Source organism: Hyperolius riggenbachi, chromosome 1 (genome assembly GCF_040937935.1).
Source record: "Hyperolius riggenbachi isolate aHypRig1 chromosome 1, aHypRig1.pri, whole genome shotgun sequence".
NCBI classification, from domain to species: Eukaryota; Metazoa; Chordata; class Amphibia; order Anura; family Hyperoliidae; genus Hyperolius; species Hyperolius riggenbachi.
Window position 1 is genome coordinate 164,052,585 of NC_090646.1, and position 13,230 is coordinate 164,065,814.

The following is a 13,230-nucleotide window of genomic DNA, read 5'->3' on the forward strand; positions in this document are numbered from 1 at the left end:
AAACATAAAAAAGAATGTCGTAATAATGTAACTGAGCTGGTGGACACAGAAACAGGAGCCAAACAAATCTCTTTAATGTGTTGTCAGGGTTTGTGGAAGGTAAGGGTCCTTTTACACTTAATCACTTGCTCTCAGTTATAGCTGAAAGAAAACAGAGTTTAAAGTAATGCCCATGTTTTCCTATGGCTCAGTTCCCACTAGACGCGTTTTAACTGAAAGCTTTTTCACAATGCACTGCTATGGAAAAACGCATACCAACGCATTAAGTGTAAAAGTGCTCTTCGGCTTACACAACCAGTATGGAAAATGCTCCTTCTTTTCTTCATTATATCTTTTAACCCGCAGACAGCTGCTGATTCAGGATGGGCATGTTGATTATAGTTTAGCCAAAATTCCTGAATAAGGTTCTGCTTTGTTTGTATTTGTCAATGCGTTTAATTTAAGCACCGTTATCTACTCACAAATCTTGCTGCTCTAATCCGCTGTTAATTAAATAACTCAAGGCATCTTCGCATTTGTACAAGCAAGTGTGGCTAATTAAACCGATAAGGAGACATCTGTTGGTGTTTTGTAGCCATCCCCATAGCCTGCCTACCAGAAGGAAATGCCACTCTCATGTCAATCCCAATGGGAACAGGAATACCTTACTTTGCCCAGCATTCAGCAGGCAAATCTTCCCTGTAATATTTTTAGGCAATAAACAAATATGTTAATTAAGTGGAAAATGAAGCCTAAAGGAAATTTGACGATACTCGGGGGTAATCTCTTCCACTCTCCTTAATTGGTATGGCCTGGCTGCCAGATATGTTAGGAGGCCTGCACACAATCAGCGTGTATTACAATCACAACACGTCTTTTGTTTCACCTGCTTGTTTTTTCCTACTAATCCTGGCTCATGGCTGAGATTTTACTGTATATCTACATTTGAAAATGTATTTAAAGACATAAGGGAGATGCAGATGGCTTTTGTAGCTATGTAAGAGTGCCCACACACGTAGTATTTTGTACATGTAATTCATCTATGCATCCTAGTGTCCCATATTTGCTGCTGTGTTAGGCAAGTGGAAATGGAGCTGCCAGCATGTTAATATGAAGCTATGTTTAAGATGTGGCATGTAAGATCCTAATATATCACTCACCAAAATACTAACAATATTGTACTTATCTACGCTTCTGATTACCTCCTCAAAATAATTGTTTACCTGTTTAAAAGCCCCTACACATGCTAGATGGGTGTAACCCGGTGGGGATCGGGACCTCATCCCTTGGGCGACATGGCTGGGCTGGGGCTGTACAGATACGTAGTTACCATACAGGCTAATGACACATTCTATTGCAATGTGGGGAAGCAGTGGCATGAAGGAGTGGCCTGGTGAACCACTGATTGGGGGCTACTGTACACACGCCAGATTGTGGGCAGAGGCTGTCATTGTCTGCCACCTCAGCCAATCAGTCTAGCGTTTGTATGGGGCATGGGGTTCATGGATAAGAAGATGCAGTAAAGATATGTGCAGAATATCCACAGAACAAACCCCTCCCCCTTGCTGAAACACCGGGAACTTTTTTCTAAAATTATTTTTTGCGTTTGTTTCCTGCAACACATTGTAAGTGACACACACCAATATGTACAGCAGTTTATAAAGGCCAGATCCTAATACAGAGTTCCTCAATTCAGAACCTCCATCAGTGCATGTTTTGTGGAAATCCACAGTTAATGAGCTCTGCTAACACACTGTTATGTAAGCCTTGTAGACACACTATATGAAACTCAGCCGAGGCGGCCGATATTTACTGCCTCTGGCAAGAATCTATTATGTATACAACGGCCCCCGAAGGCAGATCAATTTGACTGAGTGCCACCTTAGAGCATCATTCTCCCCGCCTCCCATGCTGCTACCCCCCCCCCCCCTCCTGAAAGCAGCAGAACACATTGCTGGCTTATAGGCTAGCAATGAATCTGTACAGCCATGTCGCCAAAGGGTTCCAATCCTGTCAGGTACATGCCTCATACATGTGTACAGGGCTTTATGGAGTGCTTTAAAGAGAAGAGAAACCTTGAGAATTCCCTATAGGGAGAATGACATATCTTAAACCTGTCAGTTTATTATCATTATTATTATATTATTGTGAATTTATAAAGCACCAGCATATTCCGTGGCGCTGTACAAAGTAAGAAACAAACATAGGGTACAAAATTAAACAGAAAATGGTGTACACCAATATACAAAATTGGTAATTACAGTGACAAAAATAACACCATGAATAAAATGTGTAAACGAATTGCAAGACAAAAGGAATAATGAATTCCAAGAAAAAAAAAAGGCTGAGAGTAAGAACATTAACACTTTACATTACCTACTGTAAGCGAAATCTGCATTGGAAGTAAAACAGTGTATGTAGTCTGAGACAACTGTACATCCTATATATGTACACGTATTTAAATGTTACAGTTTGGGCCCTTTAAACCAGAAAATGGTTTCAGGTTATTGCTTTCATCTATCACTTCAGAAAAGAGGATGCAACTTACCAAATCATTCATTTTCCCAAGGACAGGAGTTAAAATTGTCCATCCTTATGTTTAGTTCAGAATTTAACCTAAATTTATTTCGTGAAAAACAATGGAAAAATGCCCAGAACACAACTAGATTTGTAGATCTGGTAAGAATATTAAAATCTTTGTTTTATGAAATGATTGCAGTGACATTTTTGTGGGCGCCTTCACAAAGCAGAGGGATCACTGATAAATATGGGAAATGTTTATGTTGAATGAGTAAGACTGCAGTGTTCCCCCAGCTGTCTGCAGGTTTCACTGTAATATTTATCATGCTCCAATAATTTATGTAGATGACCTCAAATTGTCTAGGCTACAGACCTAAGAACAGAAAAAGGAAAGATGAAAGAGAAAGCATAGCAGGAGTCAGATCCCTTCTCCTATTTTTAGGTTAAGCATAAAATTTGGCAATTGGATTAATATATACAGTACTTTTATGCATGTAAGCAAAAGATAGATAGAGAAAGAGAGAGAAGGTGGTAGGATAGAGAGAGAGATGGGGAAAAGCTGTAAATGTTTGGAATCCTTGGCTAGATTAAGTATTTGCGGTAATTAATGTTGCAGTTTGAAAGTAATGAAGGGCTGAACTGAACAGTGCTTTGGAAGACAACCTACCAGTATTTATTTTATGTAATTTAAAGCAAACCTGAAGGGAAAATAAACTTATAAGATAATTAATTGTATGTGTAGTACAGCTAAGAAATAGAACATTAGTAGCAAAGAAAGTCTTATATTGTTCTCCCGTACAGGAAGATTTAAAGAGATCCCGATGTGGTTCCATGGGGGGCAGATGGGACACAGAGGCATGTTCTCTGCCTCAATACGTGCCTCTGTGTCCCCACACCGCCGCTCACTGCAGCCCCCCCACCGCTATAACCCCCATGAGATTAGCAACCATATTTGTTGCTATCTCGGAGGTTAACCTAGGGGAGAGGGATTCCCTATTTAAAACGGCCGCCAGGGGCGTTCCTGCAGGGTTTCCTGAGCTGCCATTGGGCAGCTCTCTCTCCCTGGCGGCGCCCCTTGCCACTCCCCCACCTCCTTGCACGCTGTGAATGAGAGACAGTCTCTTATTCCAACGTTCGGACCCAGAGGTCACAGAAGTGAAAGTGGGCTAGTGCGGCCCACAGGAGCAGTGATTTTTGCGGCTACCTAATCTGCTCAGCCCCCCGGATCAGATAGCCTATGTTTTTTTTTTTTTTATTATTTAATGAGCCCACCTCGGGCTCTTTTTAAGAAACTTCATCAATGCAACAGAGCTTCTCTGAGCTCTCTGACCCAACTTGGGTCAAATAAAGTCCTATTTATTTTCTGAGGCACTTACAATCAAGATGCAGTAAGAGACAGGTTGAGCGAAGGTTTTACTGCAAGACAGTTCAAGGGGTCATTGTTTTCTGCTTTGTTTTATAGTTTAAAATACAGAGTGTGGTTTGTAAACTGCAAATGTGACAGCATGATGCATGTTATAAAATAAAAACTATATAACTGAAAATCTAAATAAGACTATTTTGTTTGCTACTAATGTTCCATTCCTTATCCGTACTACACATACATTCATTAATTCATACGTTTGTTTTTTTTCGTTACGGGTTTGCTTTCAAACCTAAATCACATTATTATTGTGGCACTTGTAAAAGTTTGAACATTTAATTTTCGAATACACTGTAGGAATGATAATCTTGGATGAACTATCTGTAAGCATATGGGTATGATAACCTGCTAGCACCTTCATGCTGCCCTGTGGATAGGCTAATGAGACTTTTCCCAGCAGCTACAGACCTAGCAGTGGTCTGCCTTGTGTCCTCTCCCTACAACAGTGAATGAAATACTTTGACATGTTTTTGCTTAAGTGTGTGTTGCCAGCTATAAACTATGCTCCTTTGTTTCAGTTTAATTCTGCAGCTAAGCAGCTCATTGAGTTGGACAAGCCATCAGGAATAGTGGACTCTGGGGAAGGAACATCTGGAACAGCACATAGTAGCTCTTCCCAGAAGCACACAGATGCAAAGAAGAACACCAAAAAGCGTCACTCCTTCACCTCACTCACCATGTCCAACAAGTCTTCTCAGTCTGTTCAGAACCGCCATTCCATGGAAATCAGCCCCCCTGTGCTCATCAGCTCCAGCAACCCCACAGCTGCGGCCAGGATAAGCGAGCTCTCCGGCCTGTCCTGCAGTGCTCCTTCTCAGGTGAGGATGATTGCCTCCAGGTATAATGCAGACCATGTAGAATGTCCTCTATAACATCCACCGCTGTTTCCATATCTAAATACCATTGTTGTCTTATTAAATTTCATCTCACTTTATCATGAATCCTTTGCTAAGCAGTTGTAACTTCTTTATTCAAACATCTTCTGGTCTTATTAATGTACAGATATTATGTTTGGGTGGTAGCAGGGCTGTGGAGTTGGAGTCGAAGAGTCAGAGCAATTTTGGGTACCTGGAGTCAAGAGTCTGAGTTGGTGGTTTCATAGAACTGAGGAGTCTGATGACTTTTGTACCACCTCCACAGCCCTGGTAAGTATTAGACTAAGTAGTCGGAGTCAAGTAGTCGTAGCAATTTTGGGTACCTGGAGTCGCAGTTGGAGTCAGTGGTTTTATAAACTGAGGATTCGGATGATTTTTGTACGCAGTCCGCAGCCCTGGGTGGTAGACTTGTATTTGGGTTACTCACACTTAGCCCTTGATCCTGTCCAATGCAACTGATGCAATTATTATGTAAAATGTATTATTGGAAAAGCAGAGCAAAAATTCCACATCAACTATTTTGTATATGTGTACTTATTTATTAGAGTGTATCAAATAGTTCTTTATATTTATCGTACAGTGGGACATTTCGAAAAACAAAAGGTAACTGGCATCCACGAGTCACACATCATGTTTTTGATTCCGTGCAGTTAAGTACTGTAAATGTACTAAATATTGTCACATACATTGCAGTTTCATTTTTTTTCAAGGCATATTCGACAATTAGTATAAGTTTTTTGTTTCTCTATGCTTGTTCTTTGGGAAGCTTTGGGTATACACAGAGTAAACCTGTCTGGTGCCTAATATGTGCATTTAGGTTCTTGCCTTTTTGATTGGTGCTTTTATGAAATGCACATCATTGCCTATTACACATTGTGTGTGTATGTGTGTGTCTCTGTTTGTGGGATGGTTTGACAATGCAGCACATGGGGGAGCGTCACTGGGTAGGAGGGGTGAGGAGGAAGAATAGTGCTCTTGGCCGAATCCTTGCCCTAAACTGATTGCTGGCCAAGCAGCTGAAAAGGGGTAATTTGGGGGGGGGGGGGGGGGGGGGGTGCTGTACACATGCCAGATTCTCACCAGAGGCTGTCATTAAAGGCTACCTCGATTGAGTTTCATTTAGCGTGTTTACAGAGTTACTTTATAGCAGTTGTGTACGTTTATAAAAGCTACTGTACTTAGCTGGTGTAATTCATCAATTACTGGAACCCTTGCTGATATTTCAAAATAGAGATACTGATTGTTCACTGAAACTAAAATATATAGACCAATACTCATCCACAGAATAGTATATCAAACATTGGTAGTCTAAGACTGGGCTTCTCAACATTATTACAGCATGTAACTATTTATGATAGATTGTATTTGCGGAGTACCCCTATAGTGAATATTATCAGACAGATAAACATTTGTTAGGAGTCTTCAAATTGTGTATGCTGTTCATATGTTCCTATGTGCTTTTAAAAAAAAAACTTAGGGGAACTTCAGCCTTAACAAACATACTGTCATTAAGTTACATTAGTTATGTTAATTAAAATAGGTAATATAATCTCTTACCCACCCTGTTTTAAAAGAGCAGGCAAAGGTTTGTAATTTCATAAGGGCAGCCATCTTTTTAGTTGAAAGGTGACAGGGAGCATGAGACACAGTTCCAATTGTCCTGTGTCCTGATCACCCCTCAAAGTTGCTAGGCAATGTGAATAACAACATAGGAAATCCCATCATGCTTTGCACAGCATCAGGGGAAAAAAGCCCAGGCAGTTTTCTTTGATGGGGCGGAGCTTAGCTAAAAATGCAGCTAAAAATAAGACTTCTACAAGAAAAACAAAGTTCTGACGCTGTGAAACTGTTAAAGGAACACCAAGCCTTTTCAGTTCTGCTGAGTAGATTTCTAGTCTGGAGGTTCACTTTAACTAGGCTTATTTATAAAATGTACCATTTTCAACCCCTAATTCTCTGTAATAGACTGATTGTGACAAGTTTAAGTACCCCCTTACTGCGACCCAAATACCCCAAGGGGTACGTGCAGCACATGTGAAGGATCTAGGAGCTCCAGTGCAAATTCTGGACCTCAGTTCTGCCTCTGCCGTGAGTTAGATTCTTTTAAGGTGTCTTTCCCGGTTCAGTTCATTAGGACGTGGAAATTGGCAGGCATCTAATAGAGGTCATGTTAATTATCAGGAATCGGGTACCTGGGGTGAGTTTGGCACCTGATGCAAGTAGGAGCCAGCTACTACATATGAATTAATGGTTGTGACCAGTGATCGTTACGGCATCAGGGTTACATGGTTCGATTTGGGCACTGAGTGGGGAGGGGGGTTAGGATTAGGCATTAGGTGGTGGTGAGGGGTCAGTTTTAGCCCTTAGAAGAGAGAGAATGGGTGCCAGGTAGGAAACAGTAAAATATCAGTACACTAAATCACCAATATTTTATTACTATCGGCACCACCCCGCACCCAACTCAAGCAGTACCACTGCAATATGTAGTCACCTTACAGCATAAAGGACATGTATGTCTGGTTATAATATGTGCTGTAAGCAAGTTAATTATGTGTTATGTTATAAGAATCAATATGCTGTCCATCAGTATGACTAGAGGCAGGAAAGAAATTGCGTAAACAACTGCGCACCCAATTTGTATAATGTGAAATTCATTTACACAATAGTCCTTCATTATTAAGCTACTACACTACAATGCAAATGATAGTTCAAGCACCCATCCAAATTGTCCAATTGCATGAAAGTCTGTGCACAATTCAACAACTCCTTATGTGCTTCAATTCAGGATAGCATTACCATCACCAGGCATCTGTCGGGGGACAAATTCACCCTGTTGGTGTGACCACTGCTAGACTGGTCATGGACAACCACCTTGTTCTACACCACTAACATCATGGAACCCTAACAATGGCATCAGTGGCTTTGGGGGACACGTACTCATGCTAGATTTCCAAGCTTAAGTTTTGCATTTTAATTAGAACCATAAAACTCAAGGTTCTAACTGATCAACTACATAACAAGGCGCAGCCACCTTGTTCAACACTGCTAACAGCTATTAATATAGCTGAGCATGATAAATATACAATTGATTTAATATCTAGCCCCCACTACTAAGCTTAAATGTATTTAAGCAGCAAATGTTGCTTGTGGTATTTGCATTAAAACGTATGGTCTTTTGAAGAGATTGGGTATGAACAAGCACAGGAGGGATATACTGTATGTTGTATGACACGTGTAAGAGGGAAGTAGATCGCGAGTCATTGGTTAATTTTGATAAACGACCTGCACATTAAAGCATCGTACATAGGAACGAGCCAGAGCCCAGGAAATCAGGATCAATCCCCCAGGCAACAGTTCAGGGCCGATGCATCTTTGCTATAGAGAGGGATGGAGCGTCAAAGCACAGCCCACAATGTGCACTTTTATGGGTGGTGTAGGGCTGGGAGCTAGCCTGTTCTTGGACTTAGAAATCCACTGCCCATGACTGGTTATTTGAACCAATTGCAATAAAGCACTACCCATGACTGGATAGGTCATTCAGCAACTCGCCCCAAACTGATTTACGTGTATATGGGCAAACTTTTGGTTCAAGGGAATAGCGAATGTGACAGATTACTTATGTGGATGCAAATGTGGAATTATTTTGATGTTTGTTTACTTTGAAATAATGAAGTTTGGGAATTGTACTTTTAAAGTGAATAAATACAATATTTAAGTTTATCTATTTTTTAATTTGTCAGGTCCATATCTGTACTACAGGCCTTATTGTGACCCCGCCCCCGAGCAGCCCTGTAATAAGTGGCCCCACATTTTGTTTTCCACCGGATGTCACCTGTCAAGCTGCTCTAGGAGTAAGTAGAAGGCCTAAAGTCACCTCACCGAAGGAAATGATAAAGCCTAAAATGTTCTTTCTTTATTAGAAGACTGTTAATCTTTCCTCTCTGTGGTAAATTCTGGGCCTTACTGCTTTCTTACTTTCAAGTGGCTGTATGCCTAATAATCTCTCGCTCTGTGGTACATCGGTGACTTACCGGTATTAATTTCTTACTGGCTTCAGCATAAGGTTTTTCCCTTTCTCACCTGCTGTTAACTTTTTGTATTGAAGAAGTAAGATAAAGCACTTGGGCTAAAGTAACATTTTTCTGTCTCTGCAGCTATTAAAAGTACAGCCACGGTATGTTCTCTCAAATTTGCATTTCTAACTCAACTCTGTTCTTTAAGAATAAAGCTTCACTCTGGCTCTTCTGTGGGAAGAAATCATAGACTTTCAGGGCTAAGAGAACTTGACAGGTTTTATGTCTTTCTGATCTTTGAGGAAGCAGCAGGCTTAAGATCTTTCTTCTCTGAAGTAGAAGGTCTAACTTCATGTCTTTGTGTTCTGAAGTAAATGCTAACCCTAAACCTCTTAGTCAGAAAGCAGAAGGTCTCATCTGTCACTTAGTGAGGAAACGGGAGGCCTGGCCTCTTTAAACATTGAAGTAAGTACATGGAAGTGAGTAGAGACCAAGGTTGCTCTCTTTATGCCCTCACAAGTGGCACAGAAACCTTTGTGTCTTGGAGGGAGAACTGTGTTTAGTTATGTTTCTTATCTATAGATAATGCTGGTCTGTATTTGTAGTCTTCCATGTTCAAAACCCTACCTAGATATAAAGTATATCAATTAACTGACCACTTCTGGTGTCAAGAAAAGACTTTGCTTAAAAGATAACTGAAGTGAGTGGGATATTGAGGCGACAGTATTTTATTTATTTCCTTTTAAACCATGCAAATTGCAGGGCTGTCCTGCTTATCCTCTGCCTCGAATAGCTTTAGACCCTGAACAAGCATGCTGATTAGATGTTTGATTGAAGTTTTCAGCCAAGAAGATCATCAAGCTGGCAAGAAACTGGTATTGTTTATAAGACAAAGACACAGAACATTTATATTGCGCTTTTCTCCTGGTTGACTCAAAGCGCCAGAGCTGCAGCCACTAGGGTGCGCTCTATAGGCAGTAGCAGTGTTGGGGAATCTTGCCCAAGGTCTCATCACTGTATAGGCGCTGGCTTACTGAACAGGAAGAGCCAGGATCTGAACCCTGGTCTCCTGTGTCAGAGGCAGAGTCCTTAACCAGTAACCAGTACACTATCCAGCCAGGGAATACATATGGCAGCCTCCATATGTCTCTAACTTCAGGTTTACTTTAAATAGGTAAACACTTCAAACTCAGAAGTGAGTACTGCTATCACAAATGACTAGCCAATGAGATGCTAATAATTCCAGCTTGTATGCAATTTCATGCAAATTATATGCAGCTTTGAACCGAGCCAATCCAAATTAGTAGGAAGTGCCTTTGATTGACCCATTTCCAAGATGAACATCATTTGCATTGCGCTTTCATCAAAGGCAACCTTATTAGCATCTCATTGACTATCTCTAGTAATTAAACATTGAGCCTAATCCAGTGCACTTTTTCTCCTAAGTTTCCTCCCAGGAGATAATTTTTCATCTTCTGTTTAAAATAAGTTTTCAGCACTCAGCAATTGAAGAAGTACCAAAAAGTAAGTGAAAAAGTACTATCAAATTATTCTGACTGCTGCTGTCCGCCTTACATCTTCCCCTTTTTGGCATTGTTTACCATTAGCTTCCGTTTTGTATCAACTCTATAAGCTTTGCCCACTGCCTCTCAGTCCAGGAAATAGCCAATATAAACAGAACACAGTTGGGCCAGAGCATGCCCCATCCAGGCAGAGGACTCTCCTCACTGGCTTAAAAACAGACCAATTCTCCCTAGTTGGCAGGATTTTCATTGGTCCACCATGAACCAATAAGAATCTTTTCTGTTGCTGTCCCGTTGGTCTTTTGCAATCCAGTGGGGGAGCCATATACTTCTGCCAGGTTCCGCTCTGTGTATGCAGGCCTCTCCCCTACAATGGACCATGCGGTGTGTTCCAACAGCGGCGGAACCAAACCCACAGAGCAGGTAAGTATTTGCGTTTCCATGCAGAGACAAGCCTAGTGAGAACAGACACTGTATTCATTGGTTTCTACTGCCTCTAGGCACCTTACGTTTGCTGTATATTTTGTGAAAATGCTGCAGGTCAGGGAATTTAAGTGAAAGTGGGCCCTATCTTTAACCTCTCTAACGGTATTGATGGTTATACACGTCAATACAAAACATGCTGTGCATACACGTTAATACTCTCCTGCACTGTATACTAGACCATTGCTTGACACATTTTGGCAAGTTGCAGGAAAAAAAAGGTTATGAATATTAATTGGATCACTTTTTGCACAGAAATCCTGGGGAAATTGAACGCCAGGGAGGTTAACAATCTGATCTGCTTCTTACTTTTCTCAGAGGTTAGGTAGGTTTCTACACAAGTTGGAATCGAGATCCCGCAAATCGGGGGGGTTCTACAGAGGTAAAAACGAGTTTTGCTATGGAGTCAGTTCCTACACAGGTCTACAAACACATTTGTGCCTGGGGTAGGATATTATCATTGTACAATGCCTCTTTAGCAGTTTATACTTCAAACAATCTTGTTTGCACATTTACTCATTTCTCTTCTAGTCCTGCAAATTATACAATGACTGCTGTAATATTCATGCCAGCCGCGATATTAATAGGAGCCATCAATGAGTCATGAGCAGATGATTTTGTACAAGTAAGAGCATCTGGGAGACTGCTCTGAATTAATAAGTAGAGAACTTGCATGCAATTATTGTGTTACATAAACTGTAACTATCAAAGCAGCTAAAAAGAGGTCATAAATAGGGATTACAGGGCTAAGTGGTTTTGGAATAATAAGGTAGCTTGTATTTGCAAAATTAAGCATTCACTAAATCTGTAACAGACTGTTGGTCGTGAAGGCTCAATTGTAGTAAAGTTTTTGTATAGTTTGTACAGATGCCTCGTTGTCTTTCCGCTCCGATCCATTCAGGAGCTGCCCCCAAAGAAAGCTGCATGTGTGGCCAGGGCTGTGGAGTTGAGGAGTCAGAGCAATTTTTGGGTACCTGGAGTTTGAGTCGGTGGTTACAAAAACTGAGGAGTCAGATGATTTTTGTACCCATTCGGTTACCCAGCAAAGGCTGTGGAGTGGGAGTCGGAGCAATTTTGGGTACCATCGGAGTCGGGCAATTCATAAACTGAGGAGTCGGAGATTTTTTTTAACCAACTCCATAGCCCTGTGGGCGGCCCCAGACGCATAACTCGTGCAACAGGTAGCTGGGAGCATTCTGTGACTGTGCAGTTAGTAAAAATTGCAGCTGCGCAAGTGCCAGGGCCATGCATGCGCAGCAGCCCATGACTGACTCAGTCAACCAGCTTGTGGAGGGGTGCGTCTGCTGAACGGATGAGTGGAAAGACAGCGAGGGACCAGGATGACTACAGGCAGCTGGAAGAAGCCTTGAAGCCCTAAGCAAGTTAATCTGGGCACCTGAGAATCATTTAAGGTACCCTTTAACTATCCACTGAGATGAAACTGGTATCTTGAGACAGTTATTCTTGAAAGAACAGAGGTTGCATAGAAATATTTGAAAATAAATGTATGCAGTTTCCGCGTTTTCTTTCCCTGTTTAGATTTTCACTTAATGGTACAGACGTTTTGGAGTAGTAGGATGCTGAACCAGATAAAACCTGTTGTCTATAGTAAACCATGTGGAATACTAGGACTATGGACGAACAACTTTTGATATGGAACCAGATTTCTTGTAAGGCTTTCCGAGCCATTCAGCATTTTGATAAAGTGAAAGCTATATGCGTCCATATATACCGATTTCGGAGATCTTGACATGCTTGATTCTGTTCCAGAATATATTTTTAGTCCTGGTTTCTGGACCTCTAAATATTCCCAAACAAACACGCACACAATGGTGATAATGGCAGGGTTTAGCAATAACCTCTTCCATACCTGCCTATCAGTTTATAGGATGCAGTATAAGTGCTATTCTAAGCCTACAAGCCCCACATGACAGGAAAATAAATGGCTTGTGTGTATAGAGGCACGTCAGTCTGCCAGAGTTTCTCTGAGCTGCTCTGTTACCACATTTTTCTTCCCTGATAAAAATAGAATTGGGAAGAAACGAGGAAATGACTGAGGAATTTGCCCGCCACTTGGAATTATCTTAAATTAAAATAGGACACAGAAGACAAATCTACTTGTCTAGCAAAGCCTGTAGGTGTTAAATTGCTATGTGAATTAGAATACATCCAGATCCTTATTATTGCATAATATCTATTTCTGATTTGCCTAATTAGATTTTTCTTTTCTGCCGTCAGCTTGGAAAGCTGGGAAAATTATGTCTTTGAGGCAGTCTGCCTTTTGTTTCTGTTTCCTCTTGAGTTTTGCTATGGAGACTCTTAAAGCGGCGTGTGATGTTTTATGGATTACGAGCTAACAATTGCTTTCTTTTGCTGCTTTTCAAAGACCATCATATGTGCCTTTTACAGATTTC

The 13,230-nt window shown here is 41.1% G+C and overlaps 1 protein-coding gene across 3 annotated transcripts in view; it reads left to right on the forward strand.

Moving 5' to 3' along the window:
* The window catches only part of SH3RF1 (SH3 domain containing ring finger 1), a 231,223-nt gene that overhangs the window by 170,832 nt on the left and 47,161 nt on the right, over positions 1-13,230 (forward strand). Inside the window, exons 5-6 of one of the 3 annotated variants that reach the window (XM_068278811.1) lie at positions 4,441-4,740; positions 8,538-8,648. The exons of 1 other annotated variant lie outside the window; for it this stretch is intronic. In XM_068278811.1, the coding sequence (XP_068134912.1) occupies positions 4,441-4,740; positions 8,538-8,648 (411 nt within the window). The remainder of the gene's footprint in view (positions 1-4,440; positions 4,741-8,537; positions 8,649-13,230) is intronic. One more of the 3 variants, XM_068278812.1, reaches the window with a different exon arrangement.